Below are 19,189 nucleotides of genomic sequence, written 5' to 3'. Positions count from 1 at the left end.
CGGTGCTGAGTCACAGCTCACACCCAGGCTGTCTGGCTCCAGAGCCCCCTGGAAGTCATGTCTGTGAGGAGGAGGCAGAGGGCCTGGCATTGCCAGGGCAGCACAGAGCTTCCTACGTTCCTCATTTTTGTATACCGTTCATCAAGGTCGCACCCCTTTCACCACCTCCCCACCCCCCCCCATGTTGCCCTCACCCTCCCTGCCCAAGGCTGGCCCTTCTCACTTCACTGCCCTCCCCCGTCTCTCACCCTTTCCCTCATCTCTCAGACGTTCCTCTTCCCATAGACCATCCTGGCTGAGCCTGATAGCAAGGAGGGGGAGAATCCCAAGTACTCGTCATCACAGACAGGTTTTCTGTTCACCTTTCTCACTGGTGCCTCTTTAATCTAATCCCTTTGCCACTTCACTGAATCCTCCCGAAGCCCAGCGCCTAATGCCAGCAGCCCCCGGCTGCCATCTGCCGTGTCCTCACCGTCCTCCCTGTCCTGCAGGTACCAGCTGAAGCTCTTTGCCCGCATGTGCTTGGACCGCCAGTACTTGGCCATCGATGAGATCTCCCAGCAGCTGGGCGTGGACCTGATCTTCCTGTGCATGGCAGATGAGATGCTGCCCTTCGACCTGCGCGCCTCCTTCTGCCACCTGATGCTGCACGTGCATGTGGACCGTGACCCCCAGGAGCTGGTCACACCCGTAAAGTTCGCCCGTCTCTGGACTGAGATCCCCACAGCCATCACCATCAAGGAGTGAGAGGGGTGGAGGCAGGGTGGGCGGGGCAGGGGCAGAGGCTGGGGTGGGTGCATCTCAGGGACCTTCATGCCTTATGGCCCCCACCCTCAGCTATGATTCTAACCTCAACGCGTCCCGAGATGACAAGAAGAATAAGTTTGCCAGCACCATGGAGTTCGTGGAGGACTACCTCAACAATGTGGTCAGCGAGGCCGTGCCCTTTGCCAACGAGGAGAAGAACAAGCTCACTTTTGAGGTTACTGGGGGAGTGCCAGGGGCTGGGGTCTGTGGGGCTCTGGTTGGCCCCACACTGGCCTCAGTCTGCACTCAGGAGTGAGTTGTGGGATCCACGACCCCACTTCTTTCTGTGTCCCCAGCCAGTGCGGGAGGGAGGGGACACCACTTAGACGGCTGAGATTCTCTAAGAGGCAGGCTTCTGTTCCAATGCCTGAGAAAGGGCGACCTCTCCCTGCTCCGCTCTCCCTCCCGGGAACCCCGCCCTCAAGACGCTCCTTTCGCCCTAGTTTCCCCATCCCGGCCGGCCCTCCACGAAGCCCCGCCTCCGTGCAGCGGCCCCGCCCACCTCACATCGGCCCCGCCCCTTCCGCAGGTGGTCAGCCTGGCGCACAATCTCATCTACTTCGGCTTCTACAGCTTCAGCGAGCTGCTGCGGCTCACGCGTACGCTGCTGGGCATCATCGACTGTGTGCAGGGGCCCCCGGCCATGCTGCAGGCCTACGAGGACCCCGGCGGTGAGGCCTTTGCCCGGCTCGGGCCAGCCTGGAGGTCCTCAGCCTCCTCCTAGCACAGGAAGTCCCCTCAGAGCAACACCTGACCCAGCCCGGCATTCCGCCCACCCAACCTGGCTCTGCTGCAAGCGCGAGCCGGTATCTTGGGCTCAAGCCCCTCCCACCTCAGCGGGACCAAAGGGGTCCCTGCCCGGACTCCCTGGAGACCCTGGGTCTGGGGGAGTTGCCCTCCCACGCTGCTTAGTCTTGAGAGGAAACAGTGAGGGAGGAGCGAGACATCCCTGTCAGGGGGTGTGAGGAGGGAGGCACAGCCTGTCTGAGAGATGAGGGCATCCCTGCCCTCCCAGCTACCCCCAGGCTGAATAAACTCATCTAAAAAGGTGCCTAGAGCCTGGCACTGGTTTTCAGGGCTGTTCCCCCTTTAGTGTCCCCTCAGTCCCCAGGCTGCGTAGCTGCTTACACAGCTCACCTTTGCCCTGACACTCTTTTCTCAGATTTGGCTTAAAGCTCACATCCTCCAGGAAGCCTTCCTGGATTAGCCCTGTCCCTTCCTCAGCAAGGCTTTGTGCTGCAGCTGACATAAACTGAGTATGCACACTCTGCCTCCCTCATCAGACCAGGAACCCCCCACTGTACACCCTCTACAACTCCTAGGCAACCTCCTCTGCTCCCCGCTCCACAGGCAAGAATGTGCGGCGTTCCATCCAGGGCGTGGGGCACATGATGTCCACCATGGTGCTGAGCCGCAAGCAGTCCGTCTTCGGTGCCCCCAGCTTGCCTACCGGGGCCAGTGCTGCGGAGTCGCTGGACAGAAGCAAGTTTGAGGAGAATGAGGACATTGTGGTGATGGAGACCAAGCTGAAGATCCTGGAAATCCTTCAGGTGCCTTGGCCAGGACCCTGGGGGAGGTGTTGGGGATAGGGGCAGGGCGATGGGGCAGGTACAGGGAGGCTGGGCGGGCAAATCCATTCAGATCTCAGTATCTCCTACTGGAAGGCTCCATCGTGATTGGCTGTCAGGCCCCGCGGTTCCCACAGTGTGGTTCTTGGGCCAACCTCTCCTGGGAACTTGTTAGAAATGCACATTCTTAGTTGGGCGTGGCTCACATCAGTAATCCCAGCACTTTGTGAGGCCAAGGTAGGAGGATTGCTTGAGCTCAGAGTTCAAGACCTGCCTGGGTGAGACCCCCCCCATCTTTATTGGAAAAACAGTAATAATGATAAATACATAAAAATAAAAACAGAAATGCACATTCTCAGGCTCCCACCCTAGACCTACTGAGTCAGGAACACTGGAGAGGAGCCTGTGGGCTGTGTTGTGACAAACCCTGCGGGTGACTGTGATGTGCACTGAAGTCTAGCTCAATTCTCCTGTCTTACAAAATGGGAAAGTAAACGCATGGAGGGGACTTTGCCAAGGTCACAGGGATTCCGAAGCAGAGCTGGAGATTTAAGAACCTATTTCTCGGCGAGGTGGGCACAGTCATCCCTGTTCTGGTCTTATCTGAGACTCCCCAGCCACACCCCAGGAAGGGGATCATCCCCAAAGAGGAATGAGGATGCTTGCTTTTTTTTTTTTTTTGGCTTTGCTGTCACCAGAGGGCAGGAAGGGTAGTGCAGTGACCTCCATGGGGGACCTCTGGCAGGGGGGAAGGGGGTGGTCAGAGAAGAGGGAGCTTCTGACTCATTCTGGGGGCTGGGAACTTCCACGTCTGCATCCTGGGGCTTGGCCAAAGGCTCTGTGCCCCCTGAGGCTGTGTAACTCACTCATGTCTGCAAACCCCGCATCCTCATGTCTGCCCCACAGTAGCTTCTCCTGCTCCTTCGCAGGCCTCAGTTTTCCTTCCTGTGAGTATCCAGGGTCTGTTTGGCTGAGCAGGATAGGACAAGAGTCAGCCTTTGGACCTGGGCTTCATTTCCCTTCCTCTCAGTGTCTATCCTGGGAAAGAGGGACTGATTGGGCTGGGCGCAGGGGTGCTCGCTGCCTCATGCTGAGAGGAGGCCCCCCCATCCTCCATCATTGGAGCAGGAGCTGGGGAGAGGGCACCCTGGGCCTCCTTGGGAAGAGGGGTCTTGTGTTTTTTTGCTGTGACATCCTGGAGTATCCCAAACGACTGTGCTGAGGACCCCCTCACCCCAAGTGCTAGAGCCCATTTGGGGTCCCCGTATTCCTCATGGAATAGGAAGGGCCTTCTTGTAGGGCTGAAGGCCCACAGGGTCGTGGGGTGTGCCTTATGCTGTGCTGAGGTACAGGATCTGAGAAATAAAGAGACAGGACACAGAAATACAAGGAAAACACAGCTGGGCTCAAGGGGCCACGCCACCTATGAGCGGAGTCAGGCAAGGCCCCGAATGTCCAGAAGCATGAGTATTTATTGTGTATAGGTTAGGGGGCAGGACAGTGAGTGAAATCATCTTTAAGGATAGCGATAGGGTCGTGAGCAATAAAACAAGAGGTCCTCCCCTATTAGGTCATCTGGGCTAGGAGGTGGACAGTGCACAGCAAGGGGCTCATTCCCACCAAGGCAAGGGTCATGTGCAGTAAGGAGTCCACCCCATTAGGTCATGGAGGCTTGAAGGTGGGCCGTGCACAGTGAAGAGGGTGCAGTGTGCAATACTTCTATCTATGGGCTGGGTGTGGTGGCTCACGCCTGTAATCCCAGCACTTTGGGAGGCTGAGATGGGTGGAAAACCTGAGGTCAGGAGTTCGAGACCAGCCTGGCCAACATGGTGACACCCCATCTCTCTATAAAAAAATAATAATAAAATAAAATAAATACTTCTATCTATGGGCAAACTACTTCTAAGAAGATTTATCGGGGGATGCTTTAAGTCACACAGTAATGACAGAGCTGTCAGGGTTACCACTACCTGCTGGCAGCTTCCAGTGTGTTCTATGGGAAGATGCTTTTCGAGCAGCATAGTAGCAAGAGCTGATAAAGTTCACTGTCACCAAGGTGCAATTGCCGGTCTGAGGGCAGCCTTCCACAAGAACTGGAGCAAGGTCCTACAACTCCTTTATGAGGAGGAGTGGCTCTCACCCCAAGCCTGCCATACAGCGAGTATCTTTACGATACTGAACGCTGCCGCCTGGGCCATGGATTCTTGTCCTGGTATAACTGTTTTTCCCTTAAATCATGCTCTGCCTTGTGTCTGCTCTAGACATTTCTCCGATTATAAGCTGCTTATTCCTTAATTCATGCTCTGTACTGTGTCCACTCTAGGCATTCCTCCGGTTATGAACTAAGATATAATTATACATATATGTAAGGAAATATTCTTTAGGCACTCATACTATCAACTATTAGGGATAGTTGATAGGGATTCTTCAAGCCCTAATTCTATAAACTGACATATGATAATATAAAGGATTATGTAAAAGGAAATAGCTGGGTAGTAACACTATAAACTGAGATATTCTTCAAGCCCTAACTGTGCCAGGGTTCTGCTTAGCTCTCATTCCCCAGTGCCTCTATGGGAGGTTACCCACACCTTCTGACCTCAGATCAGTCCTCACCCCATCCTCATGTGACCCTCTCCCTATTCTTTCCCCCTTCTCCAGTTCATCCTCAATGTCCGCCTGGATTACCGCATCTCCTATCTGCTGTCTGTATTCAAGAAGGAATTTGTGGAGGTGTTTCCCATGCAGGACAGCGGGGCTGACGGCACAGCCCCTGCCTTCGACTCTACCAGTGAGCCCCTGCACTGCCTTCAGGCTGAGGCTGTGCGACTCCCTCGGGAATACACAGCAGCAGGGTGGAGCCAGCTCCCCAGCCCTGCTCCTTTTTCTAGTCTGCAAAAGCCTTTTCTCTCCATTGTTGCATTTAATTGCCTCAGTGAGGGAGAAGGGCAGGGATCCTTCCCTTCGTTTTCCAAATGGGGAAACTGAGGCTCACAGAAGAGCAGGGATTTGCTCAAGGTGACAGACAGTCAGAGACTGAGCCAGACCAGGAACCAGTCTCAAGACTCCCAGGCTAGATCTCTGCCCAGCTTGTACTGCCCTGCAGGGCAGTGGGGGGCTGTGGCTCCTATCCCACTTGGTTCCTTCCCAGAAAGGTGCAGGCAGAGCAGCTGCTGTGAAGCCAGTGCAGGGAAGAGGGTGGTTTGAGTGTCTCCCTGTGCTTCCCTCTTTCCCGGGCTGGGCCTATCACCTGCTGCCATCTGTCCCTCTCCCCTACAGCTGCCAACATGAACCTGGATCGCATCGGGGAGCAGGCGGAGGCCATGTTTGGAGTGGGGTGAGGCCAGGGTTGAGCTGCAGGGGCGTGTGGGGTTGGGAGGCTTGACACCTCCTCTTGGGCTGGTCTGGGTTCCTGGGCTGGGGCCGGCCCTTCCTCTCTGCCATTCCCCCTGCAGACAGACCCTCACCAGGCTTTGTGCTCAGACCCTCCACTGCCTCCCCAGTCCCAGGTATCTGGGGGCCAGTTGGTTCCCAGTCATCCTGCCATTCCCCTGCCCCCACTCAGGGCAGATGTGCCTCACTTGTGCAGTGGACTTAAGTCAGGTAGCTGGACGCACGTCCCTGGTCCCATGGCAGGGAGGAGGTGTGGGGACATGCAGCCCATCCACCCGCAGCCCTGAGAGGCTGGAGGCAGAGGCTCACAGGGGGCTCTTAGCATCTTGGGGCTGGGCTTGTGCCTGGGTCTAGCAGGACCTACGGACTCCTTTTCAGAATGGTGATTGTAAACTCATAAAATAAAGCATATAACAAGACAAAGGGGACCAATGGCTTGGAGTGACAGTTATCAAAATATTGGAGAAAACAAATTAGAAGTGACAGTCATATATGTGCCTCTTTGCTTACACTTTAATTAGCAAGCCGTACTGATGGGTATAATTAGTACCATTACTTCAAGGCAGTGATGAATATAAACAAAATTTTGTGATTTCTCTTAACTCTGAGGTGATGTGAAAACATCTGTGATATTTATTGGTGACAGACTCGCAGGTGCCACGAATATTTCCTCATTGAAGGAAATGCTGTATTTTGGTTAGAGGTTGGGAAAAATAAAGATGTAACATTTTCTCCATCTATTTGTTCATGGGCCCAGCTTCTATCCATGAATCTGTGTTAAAAGTCTTTGCTTCTGGCTGGGTATGGTGGCTCATGCCTGTAATCTCAGCACTTTGGGAGGCCGAGGCAGGCAGATCACTTGAGGTCAGAAGTTCGAGACCAGCCTGGCCAACATGGTGAAACCTCGTCTCTAATAAAAATACAAAAATCAGCTGGGCGGTGGCACACGCCAGTAATCTCAGCTACTCAGGAGGCTGAGGCAGAAGAATCATTTGAATCCAGGAGGTGGAGGTTGCAGTGAGCTGAGATCGTGCCACTGGCTGCACTCCATCCTGGGCGACAGACCAAGACTCTGTCTCAAAAAAAAAAGTCTTCGCTTTAATTGCTTAATCAAGGGAGTCCCAAGAGATCCCAGGAGACACAGGGGTCACTCTGGGGGTTCAGGGCAGTGGCTGTTAAACTGCTGAGAAAGCGTCAATATTTTAAACACATTTAGACTGACCCTGCATCTGCTAATTGGGTGGTGGAGAGTGTGCTTGTGCCAGGGCCCCTTACCTGCCACGGACAGCAGGGAGCGTGCCAGCTTCACCCATGCACCCTGCACCGCTGTGTCTGCAGGAAGACGAGCAGCATGCTGGAGGTGGACGATGAGGGCGGCCGCATGTTCCTGCGTGTGCTCATCCACCTCACTATGCACGACTATGCGCCACTGGTCTCGGGTGCCCTGCAGCTGCTCTTCAAGCACTTCAGCCAGCGCCAGGAGGCCATGCACACCTTCAAGCAGGTGATGGGACCACCTGGCCCTGGCCCTGAGCATGAGGCCTGCGCTGGGCATGGGGGATAAAAAACAATGATTAAGGAGCCCACAGCTCAGGGAGTAACTTGGGATGCACATTTGGGGTTTTCAGCCTTGCTGAGCTCCTAGGTGAAGACTGGGGCTTGGCCACCTTTGTCTCCTGGCCTGGCTCAGTGCCTGCCACTTCTTATCATGTGGACGGCACTTTACAGTTTGCAAACTCAATTATGTGCACCTATGCTAAATGCTTCAAATCACGCCTAGCATGCAGGCAACCCTCACTAACATGACTAGTGTTTGCTATTGTGATGTCACGCAGTCCCAACAGCTCCCTGTGAAATATCTGTACCAGTCAGTGTTGACCTTTAAAAATAAGTGCCTGCCATGTATCAGGCACTGAGCACTGGACTTGCATGATTGCCTAGCATTCTCACGGCAACCCCGGCAGCATGGTTACTCTCCCCATTCCAGAGGGGCTAGAAATCCAGGCTCAGGGAGCTTTCCTCCCTTGCCCACTGACCCAGAGTGAGGACCGTGGCAGTCAGATTTGGGCCTGGGTCTTCAGGGTTCAGGGCTGCCAATTTGCTTTGCCTGCCTGTTTGGGGTCTCAGTGGATGAGTGACAGGCCACAGCCACATGTGACACTAGTCAGTGAGTAACTGAAACCAGGTGATGTGGCAGCTCAGGGCAGGCAGTGCAGGGAGGCCTGTGGCCATAACGGGGGGCTTCCTGGACGTGGTGGGCTTATGGCAGAGCCAGAAACATTGAGTGGGAATTGGCTCACCAGAGAGGGACAGGTGGTGGTGGTAGGTGATGCTGGGAGGGGAACTCTGGAGTGGGGAAGGTGCTGGAGGTCTCTCAGTGGCATGCACCTGGAGCCCATCTCACTGGCCGGGCCCATCCTCCACCTTCAGGTGCAGCTGCTGATCTCAGCTCAGGACGTGGAGAACTACAAGGTGATCAAGTCGGAGCTGGACCGGCTGCGGACCATGGTGGAGAAGTCGGAGCTGTGGGTGGACAAGAAGGGCAGCGGCAAGGGTGAAGAGGCGGAGGCAGGTGCCACCAAGGACAAGAAGGAGGTGAGCGGGGCTGCAGGGGGCTGGGCCAGGCCTCCCTGCCAGGGCTGGGCCTGGCTGACCTCCGTTCTCTCTGTGCTCCCAGCGGCCCACGGACGAGGAGGGCTTTCTGCACCCGCCAGGGGAGAAGAGCAGTGAGAACTACCAGATCGTCAAGGGCGTGAGTGGCCAAGGGTCCTCGCGGTAGAGTTCTGCAGCGCTAATGGTCCTGGGGGCTCCTGCTGACCCAGCCTCCTGTGCGTCTCCCTCTGCTGGCCACTGGCCCTCACAACAGACATCATCCGTCCTTTGCTACACGTTTAAAACAGCCCTGCCAAGGTCCAGATGGAATTATTTTAAAGCTGAAGGAATTTCATGAAATTCCATTTTACAGTCATATTGTTCTGTTTACTTTTATGGGTGGAATTGGGTTTTTTAGTGCTTCCCTGGCCTGTTGTGAGGGTCTGATTCAGCACCTGTGACCTCCTTCCCCCTTCCTGTCCCAGTGCCAGCTGGAACTTGGCTGTGGTGGGCCGGGTAGAGGGTAGCAGAGGGAAGGGACTCCAGCTCACCCACCTCCCCTGCAGATCCTGGAACGGCTGAACAAGATGTGCGGGGTCGGGGAGCAGATGCGGAAGAAGCAGCAGCGGCTGCTGAAGAACATGGACGCCCACAAGGTCATGCTGGACCTGCTGCAGATTCCCTACGACAAGGTGGCCCTGACTTCTGACCTCTGACTCCCCGGGGCGGCTTCCCCCGAACCCTGACTCGTACACTAGGCCCTAATGCAGGCGACCTCTCCCGGCATCACCTGGCCTCTTATACTGCCCTGTTGGTTTGCAGACACACCTTGACCCCGAACGCTGTCTTAGCATCAGCTCAACCTTTGACCCTCTACCCCGCATCCTTATCCCCTTTGACCTTGATTTAACCCTGGCCTCACACTGATTCTTGACCTTGACCTCTTTTTCTTCCTCCTCTCTAGCCTAACCTTGATAATCTCAGCTTCATCTCAACTTTTGACTCTCGGCTTCCTTACCTTGACCCATGTTGACCCTAACCAAACCCAACCTCTGATGACCCATGACGTCAGTGCTGGCCTTGTCCTGACCCCCGCCCCCCCACTTTTTTTTTTTTTGAGACAGAGTCTCGCTCTGGCACCAGGCTGGAGTGCAGTGGCGCAATCTCGGCTCACTGCAACCTCAGCCTCCCAGGTTCAAGCAATTCTACCTCAGCCTCCCGAGTAGCTGGGACTACAAGCGCGCGCCATCATGCCCAGCTAATTTTTGTATTTTTTTAGTGGAGACGGGGTTTTACCATGTTGGCCAGGATGGTCTTCATCTCTTGACCTTGTGATCCGCCAGCCTTGGCATCCCAAAATGCTGGGATTACAGGCGTGAGCCACCACACCTGGCCCTGACCCCTGGTTTTAATTCCTCCTCCTGACATTTTATGCTGACCTGTCCCCAGGCCCACCCTGGCTCCTGACTCCAATCTTAGTCTCATCTCCACCTTTGACCCTCAGCCCTTTGTCATGACTGATCCTGATCTCCGTGTGTCCCAGGCCTCACCCTGAGGCTGAATCTGACCCTGTCAGTTTGCCCCAACTCCAGCTTTGTCTCGGCCACTGAGCCCCAGCCCCTCACGTTTCCATCCTGACTTTTCCCTTTACACTGGCCTCTTCAAGGTCCCAGTCCCAAGCGCGATCCACCCCTGCTCAGAACTCAGCCGGGGCCTTGCCTCCCTCCTTGGTGGGCCCAACACCCTCTCCCCGCCTTCTGTGCTCAGGGTGATGCCAAGATGATGGAGATCCTGCGTTACACGCACCAGTTCCTGCAGAAGTTCTGTGCGGGGAACCCCGGCAACCAGGCCCTGCTGCACAAGCACCTGCACCTCTTCCTTACGCCAGGGGTGAGGGCGAAGGGCTGGGGTGGTGGTGGGGGCGGGGCCCAGACCCCCTTCTGACAGACATCCCGCCCCCTGCACCTACAGCTCCTGGAGGCAGAGACCATGCAGCACATCTTCCTGAACAACTATCAGCTCTGCTCTGAGATCAGCGAGCCCGTGTTGCAGCACTTCGTGCACCTGCTGGCCACGCACGGGCGCCACGTGCAGTACCTGGACTTCCTGCACACTGTCATCAAGGCCGAGGGCAAGTACGTCAAGAAGTGCCAGGACATGATCATGACTGAGGTGAGGGTGGGGCCGAGGGCGCTCAGGGATCTTGGGGTGGGGAGCCAGAGCAGAGGCTTGCGGGAAGTCCACAGAGTTAGACCAGTCGGACGGTGGTTCACAAAAGGAACACTCAGCTGCTGGACCATGGAGGGGACGCAGAGGGAGAAGTGGGGCTGCAGATGTGGTAGAACTGAAGCTGTGGGCCTGACAGAACTTGAGCAGGGTCCCAGCAGCACCAGGCACCTAGCAGAACTCAGACAATAGGCCAGAAAGAAATCAAGCATGCTTTCCTTCACTTGTCACTTAGCATTGTTTATTTAATGTCACGAAGTACCCGCTACGGGCCACGGACTGTACGTGCACGTGGAGGTCAGCTGAATGTCAGCTCCTAGGGGGCAGGGGCAGGGACACTGTCCTTTGTGTGCATCACCAGGGCCCCAGGGTGTGGCACATAGTAGGTTCTCAAGAGACAACTGCTGAGTGAAGGCACAAAAGATAAAGGGCTGAATCTAAATCTGGAACAGACGTGGTCCCTGCCCCTGAGCGTCTGACAGTGTAGGCGGTAGGGGGAGAAAGGAGCAAACACTGAAGGGAGATTAGGACATCATAAACAAGACACGATGTGCTGGAAGTGCCGTGTGGTGTTAATTATTAATTGCTATTTTTATATTACTGCAAATAATGCAATTGCTGGCACGAGAGGGATGCCAGCAATTGCAAGGGATGCGAGGGGGAGCACAGGGGAGGGAGGGGTGGGCGGGGGTGGGATTAGAGACGGCTTCCTGGAGGAAGCTGCCTCTGAGATGACCCCCATAGGACTTCTTTCCAGTGGGGAGAAGCGGCACAGGGCTGGCAGAGGGCCTGAGACATCAGCTGGGGAACCCCCAAATCCCAGGCGGGGAGGGTTTTCCTGATTTCGAGTGAGGGCTGTGGTCAGAGTCCCAGTCTCTCCCTGGTAAGCAAAGGAGAGGACAGCCCAGGGCCTGCTGGACCGAGAGAATGTGACCCGTGCCCCTCCCTCCCGCAGCTGACCAACGCAGGTGACGATGTGGTCGTGTTCTACAATGATAAGGCGTCGCTGGCCCACCTGCTGGACATGATGAAGGCCGCTCGCGACGGCGTGGAGGACCACAGTCCCCTCATGTACCACATTTCCCTGGTGGACCTGCTGGCTGCCTGCGCCGAGGGCAAGAACGTCTATACTGAGATCAAGTGCACCTCCCTGCTGCCACTGGAGGACGTGGTGTCTGTGGTGACGCATGAGGACTGCATCACCGAGGTGGGGGTCAGGGGACTGGGAGAGACGGCTGGAGTTGGGCAAAGGGGTGGGTAAAGCCACAGGACAGGAAATGCGGGTGAAGCAAAGCCAGGGAGGTGGGCAGGAACCGGGAGGCCAGGGGACAGGAGCAATGGGGAGGGAGAGCCCGGCCGGGTGGCCCTGCTCGTGCCCGTGACCTCCTGCCCGCTGCCCAGGTGAAAATGGCCTACGTGAACTTTGTGAACCACTGCTACGTGGACACGGAGGTGGAGATGAAGGAGATCTACACCAGCAACCACATCTGGACGCTCTTTGAGAACTTCACCCTGGACATGGCTCGGGTCTGTCCCCCTAGGGGGTGTGGGTGACGTCTCCCAGGAGGGGTGGGAGTGGAGGGTCCCCTGGGTGGACCCCCCAGGCATCCCCCTCTCCTCTCCTGCCTCAGGTCTGCAGCAAGCGTGAGAAGCGCCTGGCTGACCCCGCCCTGGAGAAGTACGTGCTGAGCGTCGTGCTGGACACCATCAACGCCTTCTTCAGCTCCCCATTCTCCGAGAACAGCACCTCCCTGCAGGTCGGCTTCTCCTCTCCCACCCCAGGGCCGACTTGCCTAGCTTCTGTGAAGGGGAGAAGGGACATAAGTATGTTCATATTTGCTTATGGTACATAAAGAAGTAGTGAAAGGATACGTAAGTGTAGTAGTTACCTATGCCGTGTTAACACATTATCCCCAAACCTAGCAGTTTAAAACATGCATGCACTATCTCAGTGTCTGTGGGCCAGAATTACAGTGGGAATGGTCCCATCCAGCAGGAAGTCCTACATCCGGTGGGTGTGGTGTATCCCAGAGTGGCAGCACTTACAAAGATAGGTGGACGTGCCGTGCATGGGACGTCGCAGCCAAAGCAGGGATCACGACAGTCTTCCTGGCAGATATCCTTCCTGCTGGCTAGTTGATCACAGCAATCCTAGAACTGAAATAGGCAGGCAGCCTTCTGAAGTCCTAAGCAGAAAAACTCCAGGCTAGTGTGCAGAAGCCTGATTTGAATCACTGCAAGATGCATGGCTCCTCGGTCAATCCCCAGATTTCCAGACTCAAGCCAGTGCTTAGCCCCAGAGCCTCTTGAATGAAAGCGAGCCAGGTTCCCTTAAGGAAGGGCCCTGCTACAGGACCGAAATCAAAGAAGCACTGGAAGGATGCAAAAGAACCAAGAAAAGGGGCTACCTAGGGGCACAGGGGCTGGGGTAGGGTGGGGATAGTGCTTCTAAGAGTGGTTTTAAAAAATGCCGAGTTCTGCCTTCCTGGGAAGGGTGGGTATATTTTTATACACATTGTTTGGGTCCTGGGATCCCTTTGGGACCATGGCACTCTGGTAAATTATACCAGCTTTCCCCATCCTTGATCAGCACCAGCTCAGGATGTAGGGGAATGAGGGTGATGGGGGAGAGACTTCTGAAAGTGTTATCTTTTAAACAACCTTTTGGCTTTTGAACCATGTAAATCCATGACCTTTTTATAACATTAATTCATTTAAACATTTTGTAGGAGGGTCAGCACCATGGCTATGAGCTCATGGCCTTGGGGAGTTACTGACAGGGCTGCTGTGTACAGTCGTTCACTGCTGAAGGCAATGCGAGTGCCTTTTTCCAACTGGCACAAAGGCACACGGTGGCTAGTGGAGGCTCCTTCTCTCCACCCATGCCCATTCTAACTGGGCCCTGATTCCTGGACCTGGGGCTGCCCAGGGTGGGGGGCTGGGCTGCAGCAGCGGGCTCTGTGGCTTCTTGCAGACGCACCAGACCATCGTGGTGCAGCTGCTACAGTCCACCACACGGCTCCTCGAGTGTCCGTGGCTACAGCAGCAGCACAAGGGCTCTGTGGAGGCCTGCATCCGGACCCTCGCCATGGTCGGTGAGTGTGCCAGGGCACTGGCCAGCTCCAACTCACTCCTTCCCTCCACTCGCCACGGGATGCCTGCCCTGCTAATAAACACTTTATCCCTAAGCTCGCCCATCTCCTGCTCCCAGGTGGCTCTCAGTAAGTCCTTCTTGGTGTCTGCCTGGCATCCTGGCAATTGAGAGAAGCTGTTTTCTCCTCTGGGTCCGTTCCCCAGAGAAGGATGCTGGCTGACTCTCCAGCTGCAAACTCCAGCTAGAGCTTGCAGATGGGCTCAGGCAGGAGGGAGGCTTGTGGCTTGTTAGGGACAGTTGGGGAAGAGGAGAGGGCAGGTGAGAGAGGAAGGGGAAGTCAGGGTAGAGCAGGGGGGAATCAAAGAGGCAGAAACTCTCCTTTTACCCAACAAGGGGCAGAAGGCCTCTCAGTCCCCCAAGCATAGGCCAGGGTGTGGGTCTCTATCCCCAGACCCTCAGTCTAGTTCACTTTTTCTCCTGGTGTGGCAGCCCTGAGCCTGGCCTCTGGCTGGTCAAACTGTCTCCGCACCAGTCCTCCAGCACTCCCTCCCTTCCCACCCAGCCAAGGGCCGGGCCATCTTGCTGCCCATGGACCTGGACGCCCACATCAGCTCGATGCTCAGCAGTGGAGCCAGCTGTGCAGCTGCCATCCAGAGGAACACCTCCAGCTACAAGGCAACCACGAGGGCCTTCCCCCGCGTCACCCCCACCGCCAACCAGTGGGACTATAAGAACATCATCGAGAAGCTGCAGGTGGGCGTGGGGCTGCCTGGCATCTGCCATGGGAACTGCTTGTTGACTCAGCAGCCCCCCGACTTTGGAGGGGCAGGGTTCTCGGGGGGTGTTTCTTCCTGTCTTGCCCATATTTCCAGGAAGGAGCTGGTTGGCTTCTCCCCACTCTGGGGCTGCTAAGGTCTGGCCCTGCAGCAGGGGACCAGTGAGTCTCATTCCAGAGGAAGCCTGGAGAACCCAGCGGCCTGCTAGAGGGTTGGAGCTCATGAGGAGCTCGGGACCACCCCTCACTCTTGCAGCGCCCTCCTGTCTGTGCAGCACATTTCTGTGTGCTCTTGTTGGCCTGTAGAGAGATGTGGTGGGTTATTTTCCTCATATGGGAGGAGACTGAGGCTCAGAGAGGGTAAGGGGTTTACCCAGGGTCACACAGAGCTGGGAGAGAAGCCAGGCCTTGCGGCTCCCAGCCAGGGCTCTGAGCAGACAGACATCATGCTGTGTTCAGGGTGTCTCTGTGGTTGTGGGCCCCTCAGACAGAGGCAGGGCAATCTGTGGGGCTGTTTGGTGTTTGGGTCAGGGGAATGGCAGTCACACCCAGGTCATCTCTTGGGCCTGGCAATGACCCTGCCCTGCCCACCCCAGGACATCATCACAGCCCTGGAGGAGCGGCTGAAGCCCCTGGTACAGGCTGAGCTGTCCGTGCTGGTGGACGTCCTGCACTGGCCTGAGCTGCTCTTCCTGGAGGGCAGTGAGGCCTACCAGCGCTGCGAGAGTGGGGGCTTCCTGTCCAAGTGAGCGAGACGTGGGGGCGTGGGGGCAGCAGGCTGGGGGCAGGGAAGGGCCTGGTGGGGACTAGACAGGCTCACGGGATCAGAGGGCCTGGGAGTGTTCCTGCCTGGGATGGGGCGGGGAAGTGGCGGGAGGGAGGCAGCGTGGGGCTGCCCTGAGCCACCTCCGCGGCCCGCCCAGGCTGATCCAGCACACCAAGGACCTGATGGAGTCAGAGGAGAAGCTGTGCATCAAGGTGCTGCGGACCCTGCAGCAGATGCTGCTCAAGAAGACCAAGTACGGGGACCGGGTGAGTGCCCTGGTGGTGCAAGTGCTGCGTGGGCCAGTCAGGAGTGCCCAGGGGCTCAGGGTCAAGCCAGTGGTCAATGATGTGCTGTACCCACCATGGGGCCTCACTCCCATCCTCCCCCAGGGCAACCAGCTGCGCAAGATGCTGCTGCAAAACTACCTCCAGAACCGGAAGTCCAGCTCGCGGGGGGACCTTCCCGACCCCATGGGCACGGGTCAGTATCGCCTTCCCCTGTCCTTGGGCCCTCCCTTCCACTTTCCTGTCCCACCATCTCTCCCTCAACTGAGTCCCCCCTCCAGGCCTGGACCAAGACTGGTCAGCAATCACGGCCACCCAGTGCCGGCTGGACAAGGAGGGGGCCACCAAGCTGGTATGTGACCTCATCACCAGCACCAAGAATGAGAAGATCTTCCAGGAGAGCATCGGCCTGGCCATCCGCCTGCTGGACGGCGGCAACACGGAGATCCAGGTGTGGGGGGCCTGGGGCCTGAACATGCCCTCCTTTGCCTCCCTCCCTTCTTGGAGGAAATGCGCCTTGAGTTAGGCACTGAAGGCTGAGGAGGGTGTGAAAGAGGAGGGGAGGAGGCCTGAGCAGAGGCTGAGAGGTGAGAAGGGTGGGCACGAGGGGGCAGGATGGTGAGGAGATGGGCTCAGGCCCAGCTGGGACAGTGGGGTGTGTGGGGGTGGGGAAGGGACCACGCAACGCAGGAGCAGATATGGGGCATGGAGCCGCCATGGGTGGCCACGGGTGCTAGCCACCAGCACCCAGGCCTGCAGCCAGGCTCCAGCAGTGTGGCATGACTGCCCCATGCCTTGGGCAGGAGCAGGGCCCAGTGCTGAGGCTGCTCCCTGGCCACTGTCCACCTGCAGAAATCCTTCCACAACCTGATGATGAGTGACAAGAAGTCAGAGCGCTTCTTCAAGGTGCTGCACGACCGCATGAAGCGAGCCCAGCAGGAGACCAAGTCCACGGTGGCGGTCAACATGAATGACCTGGGCAGCCAGCCGCATGAGGACCGTGAGCCAGCTGACCCCACCACCAAAGGTCAGGGGTCTGGGGCAGGGGCATGGCATGATGTGGCTTCCAGCATAAGATGTGCAGGGCGGGGGCCCCGGGAGTGGGCCGCTCCAGCCTCACCAGGTCTCGCCTACAGGCCGCGTAGCCTCCTTCTCGATGCCAGCTTCCTCATCCCGCTACTCGCTGAGCCCCAGCCTGCACCGGGGGCACGAGGTGAGCGAGCGTGTGCAGAGCAACGAGATGGGCACGTCCGTGCTCATCATGCAGCCCATCCTGCGCTTTCTGCAGCTGCTGTGCGAGAACCACAACCGGGACCTGCAGGTGAGTGCCTTGCCACACACCTGCCCCTTTCCCCGCCGGCCAGACGCCATGCAGACCATGTACTGTGGCTGGTGTCCCTCTGTGGCACGTATGCCCTGGCCTGAGCACCGCTGCTTTGTGGCTGGTGGTTCCCCCACCCCTGCAGCTCCTCAGGCCAGCCTCCCCCTCCATGCTGTAGCCATGTGGTACCCAACCCTTCTGTGTCCCGCAGAACTTCCTGCGCTGTCAGAACAACAAAACCAACTACAACTTGGTGTGCGAGACGCTGCAGTTCCTGGACATCATGTGCGGCAGCACCACGGGCGGCCTGGGGCTCCTGGGGCTCTACATCAATGAGGACAATGTGGGCCTCGTCATCCAGACCTTGGAGACCCTCACTGAGTACTGCCAGGGCCCCTGCCATGAGAACCAGGTGAGCTGTCCTGGTCACTCAAGCGGTGGCCAGGGTGGCAGTGTGGACATGCGGGTGGTTGGAGCTGGCTGGGGCAGGGAGAGAGGCTGAGGTCTCTGGCGCTGCCACAATTCTGAGAGAGCCTGGGCCCTGCGTCCCCCAATGCCTCCTGCCAGACCTGCATCGTGACGCATGAGTCCAACGGCATAGACATCATCACCGCACTGATCCTCAATGACATCAGCCCACTGTGCAAGTACCGCATGGATCTGGTGCTGCAGCTCAAGGTGGGGCCCGGTGGCAGGCATGGGAGTGTGCGGATGTGCATGTGACGTGCGTGCATGTATGTGTGACTTGTGTGCCAAGTGTGCAGATTGGTGTATGTAGTGTGTGGTAGCACTGTGTGATAGGGGTGTCATCTAGATGCACAAGTGTGTGGTGATGTGTGCAGGCTGTGTGTGTAATATACGCATATGTACATGAGTGCACGTGTGAGCAAGCATGCTGGAACATACACTCACTCTGGATGCGTGTGTCTGCTGTCTGGGTGGCTGTTTGCCACAGTTGGGTTGAAGGCAAGCCTGTGGTAGGCTGGCTGTGTAGGATGCTTCTCAGCAAGCCTCAGCGAGGGAGGATGGGAAGGTCATGGTGCCTGACATTTTTGGGGGTGGGAGAGGTTGTTACGGAGAGGAATGGGGAGAAATTGTTGGGGGCATGGTGGGGACCCTGAGACTGTGGCCTGCCTCCCTCTGCCCCTCCACCCAGGACAATGCCTCTAAGCTGCTCCTGGCTCTGATGGAGAGCCGGCATGACAGTGAAAACGCTGAGCGCATCCTCATCAGCCTGCGGCCCCAGGAGCTGGTGAGGCTGGGCAGTCAGGAGGGTGGAACTGGGTGGAGTGTGTTGGGATGGGGATGAGGGTCCGGCTGGCCCTACTGCCCCAGGAAGAGAGCACTGGAACAGGCCCTGCCCCTCCAGGTGGACGTCATCAAGAAGGCCTACCTGCAGGAGGAAGAGCGTGAGAATTCGGAGGTGAGCCCACGTGAAGTGGGCCACAACATCTACATCCTGGCGCTGCAGGTACCGTGGCCCCCTGGGTGCCTGATGGCCATGCTCCCCCCAGCCACCATCTCCTGCCATGCCCCCCACCACTGCCATCACCCCCCAGTTGCCATCTTCACCAGCCGCCATGGCCCCCAGCCACCATGCCCTGGTGAGTGTGCTGCCTTCTCCCTCAGCTCTCCAGGCACAATAAACAGCTGCAGCACCTGCTGAAGCCTGTGAAGCGCATTCAAGAGGAGGAGGCCGAGGGTATCTCTTCCATGGTGGGTGCCGCCCCAAAGACTGGGGCGGGGGTGGGGCTTAGGCCTGGGGGCGGGGCCTGGAGCCCGGGGAGGAGCCGCGATCTGAGGGCGTGGCCTGGAACAGAGTGAGGACCTAGGATTTGAGCCTGGCTAGAATTTGGGAGTGGGGCCCAGGGGGCTGATCAGGACTGGCAGCCAGGGATGAAACCCAGACTGAGAAATGGAAGTGAGGCCCAGGTAGGTCTGGGGCAGGTCTGCAAGCTTCAAGCAGGAACTGGGCTGCACTTGGGCAGGACTGAGGAGGGGGGCCGACTGTCCTCTGAGATTCTCTGGTCATGGCTCTCCAGCTCCCCTCCCTTTGACACCAGATTCTCCAGGTTCAGTTCTAGCTGGGCCGGGCTTGGCCTGGTCTGGCTTAGCGGGGACACTCACTGAGGTGTAGTTCAGAGCTGGGCCAAGGCCTGGGAGGGCAGGGGCTGAGTGCCAGGCCTGGAAGTGGAGGCTAGGGCCTGACCTCCATGCCCTCCCCACCTCCAGCTCAGCCTCAACAACAAGCAGCTGTCACAGATGCTCAAGTCCTCAGTGCCAGCACAGGAGGAAGAGGAAGACCCCCTGGCCTACTACGAGAACCACACATCCCAGATCGAGGTGAGCCTGTGGGCGGCAGG

General features: G+C 57.4%; 1 protein-coding gene across 1 annotated transcript in view; it reads left to right on the top strand.

The window, feature by feature from the left end:
* ITPR3 (inositol 1,4,5-trisphosphate receptor type 3) overlaps positions 1 to 19,189 on the top strand; it is a 79,282-nt gene that overhangs the window by 51,761 nt on the left and 8,332 nt on the right. Inside the window, exons 19-47 of the mRNA XM_012461656.3 lie at positions 492 to 743; positions 838 to 982; positions 1,337 to 1,478; positions 2,158 to 2,357; positions 5,037 to 5,166; positions 5,655 to 5,712; positions 7,107 to 7,272; positions 8,199 to 8,363; positions 8,446 to 8,520; positions 8,927 to 9,052; positions 10,128 to 10,250; positions 10,332 to 10,532; positions 11,542 to 11,793; positions 11,988 to 12,113; positions 12,218 to 12,343; positions 13,561 to 13,681; positions 14,243 to 14,433; positions 15,052 to 15,200; positions 15,379 to 15,487; positions 15,611 to 15,701; positions 15,787 to 15,956; positions 16,358 to 16,532; positions 16,642 to 16,826; positions 17,038 to 17,238; positions 17,394 to 17,504; positions 17,983 to 18,078; positions 18,196 to 18,297; positions 18,456 to 18,542; positions 19,059 to 19,169. Of these exons, the coding sequence (XP_012317079.2) occupies positions 492 to 743; positions 838 to 982; positions 1,337 to 1,478; positions 2,158 to 2,357; positions 5,037 to 5,166; positions 5,655 to 5,712; positions 7,107 to 7,272; positions 8,199 to 8,363; positions 8,446 to 8,520; positions 8,927 to 9,052; positions 10,128 to 10,250; positions 10,332 to 10,532; positions 11,542 to 11,793; positions 11,988 to 12,113; positions 12,218 to 12,343; positions 13,561 to 13,681; positions 14,243 to 14,433; positions 15,052 to 15,200; positions 15,379 to 15,487; positions 15,611 to 15,701; positions 15,787 to 15,956; positions 16,358 to 16,532; positions 16,642 to 16,826; positions 17,038 to 17,238; positions 17,394 to 17,504; positions 17,983 to 18,078; positions 18,196 to 18,297; positions 18,456 to 18,542; positions 19,059 to 19,169 (4,186 nt within the window). The remainder of the gene's footprint in view (positions 1 to 491; positions 744 to 837; positions 983 to 1,336; positions 1,479 to 2,157; positions 2,358 to 5,036; positions 5,167 to 5,654; positions 5,713 to 7,106; positions 7,273 to 8,198; positions 8,364 to 8,445; positions 8,521 to 8,926; positions 9,053 to 10,127; positions 10,251 to 10,331; positions 10,533 to 11,541; positions 11,794 to 11,987; positions 12,114 to 12,217; positions 12,344 to 13,560; positions 13,682 to 14,242; positions 14,434 to 15,051; positions 15,201 to 15,378; positions 15,488 to 15,610; positions 15,702 to 15,786; positions 15,957 to 16,357; positions 16,533 to 16,641; positions 16,827 to 17,037; positions 17,239 to 17,393; positions 17,505 to 17,982; positions 18,079 to 18,195; positions 18,298 to 18,455; positions 18,543 to 19,058; positions 19,170 to 19,189) is intronic.

The sequence above is a fragment of the Aotus nancymaae genome, unplaced genomic scaffold (genome assembly GCF_030222135.1).
Source record: "Aotus nancymaae isolate 86718 unplaced genomic scaffold, 86718_ANA_hifiasm-v0.15.2.pri h1tg000040l, whole genome shotgun sequence".
Taxonomy (NCBI): Eukaryota; Metazoa; Chordata; class Mammalia; order Primates; family Aotidae; genus Aotus; species Aotus nancymaae.
This window is presented reverse-complemented; position numbering and strand designations above follow the sequence as displayed.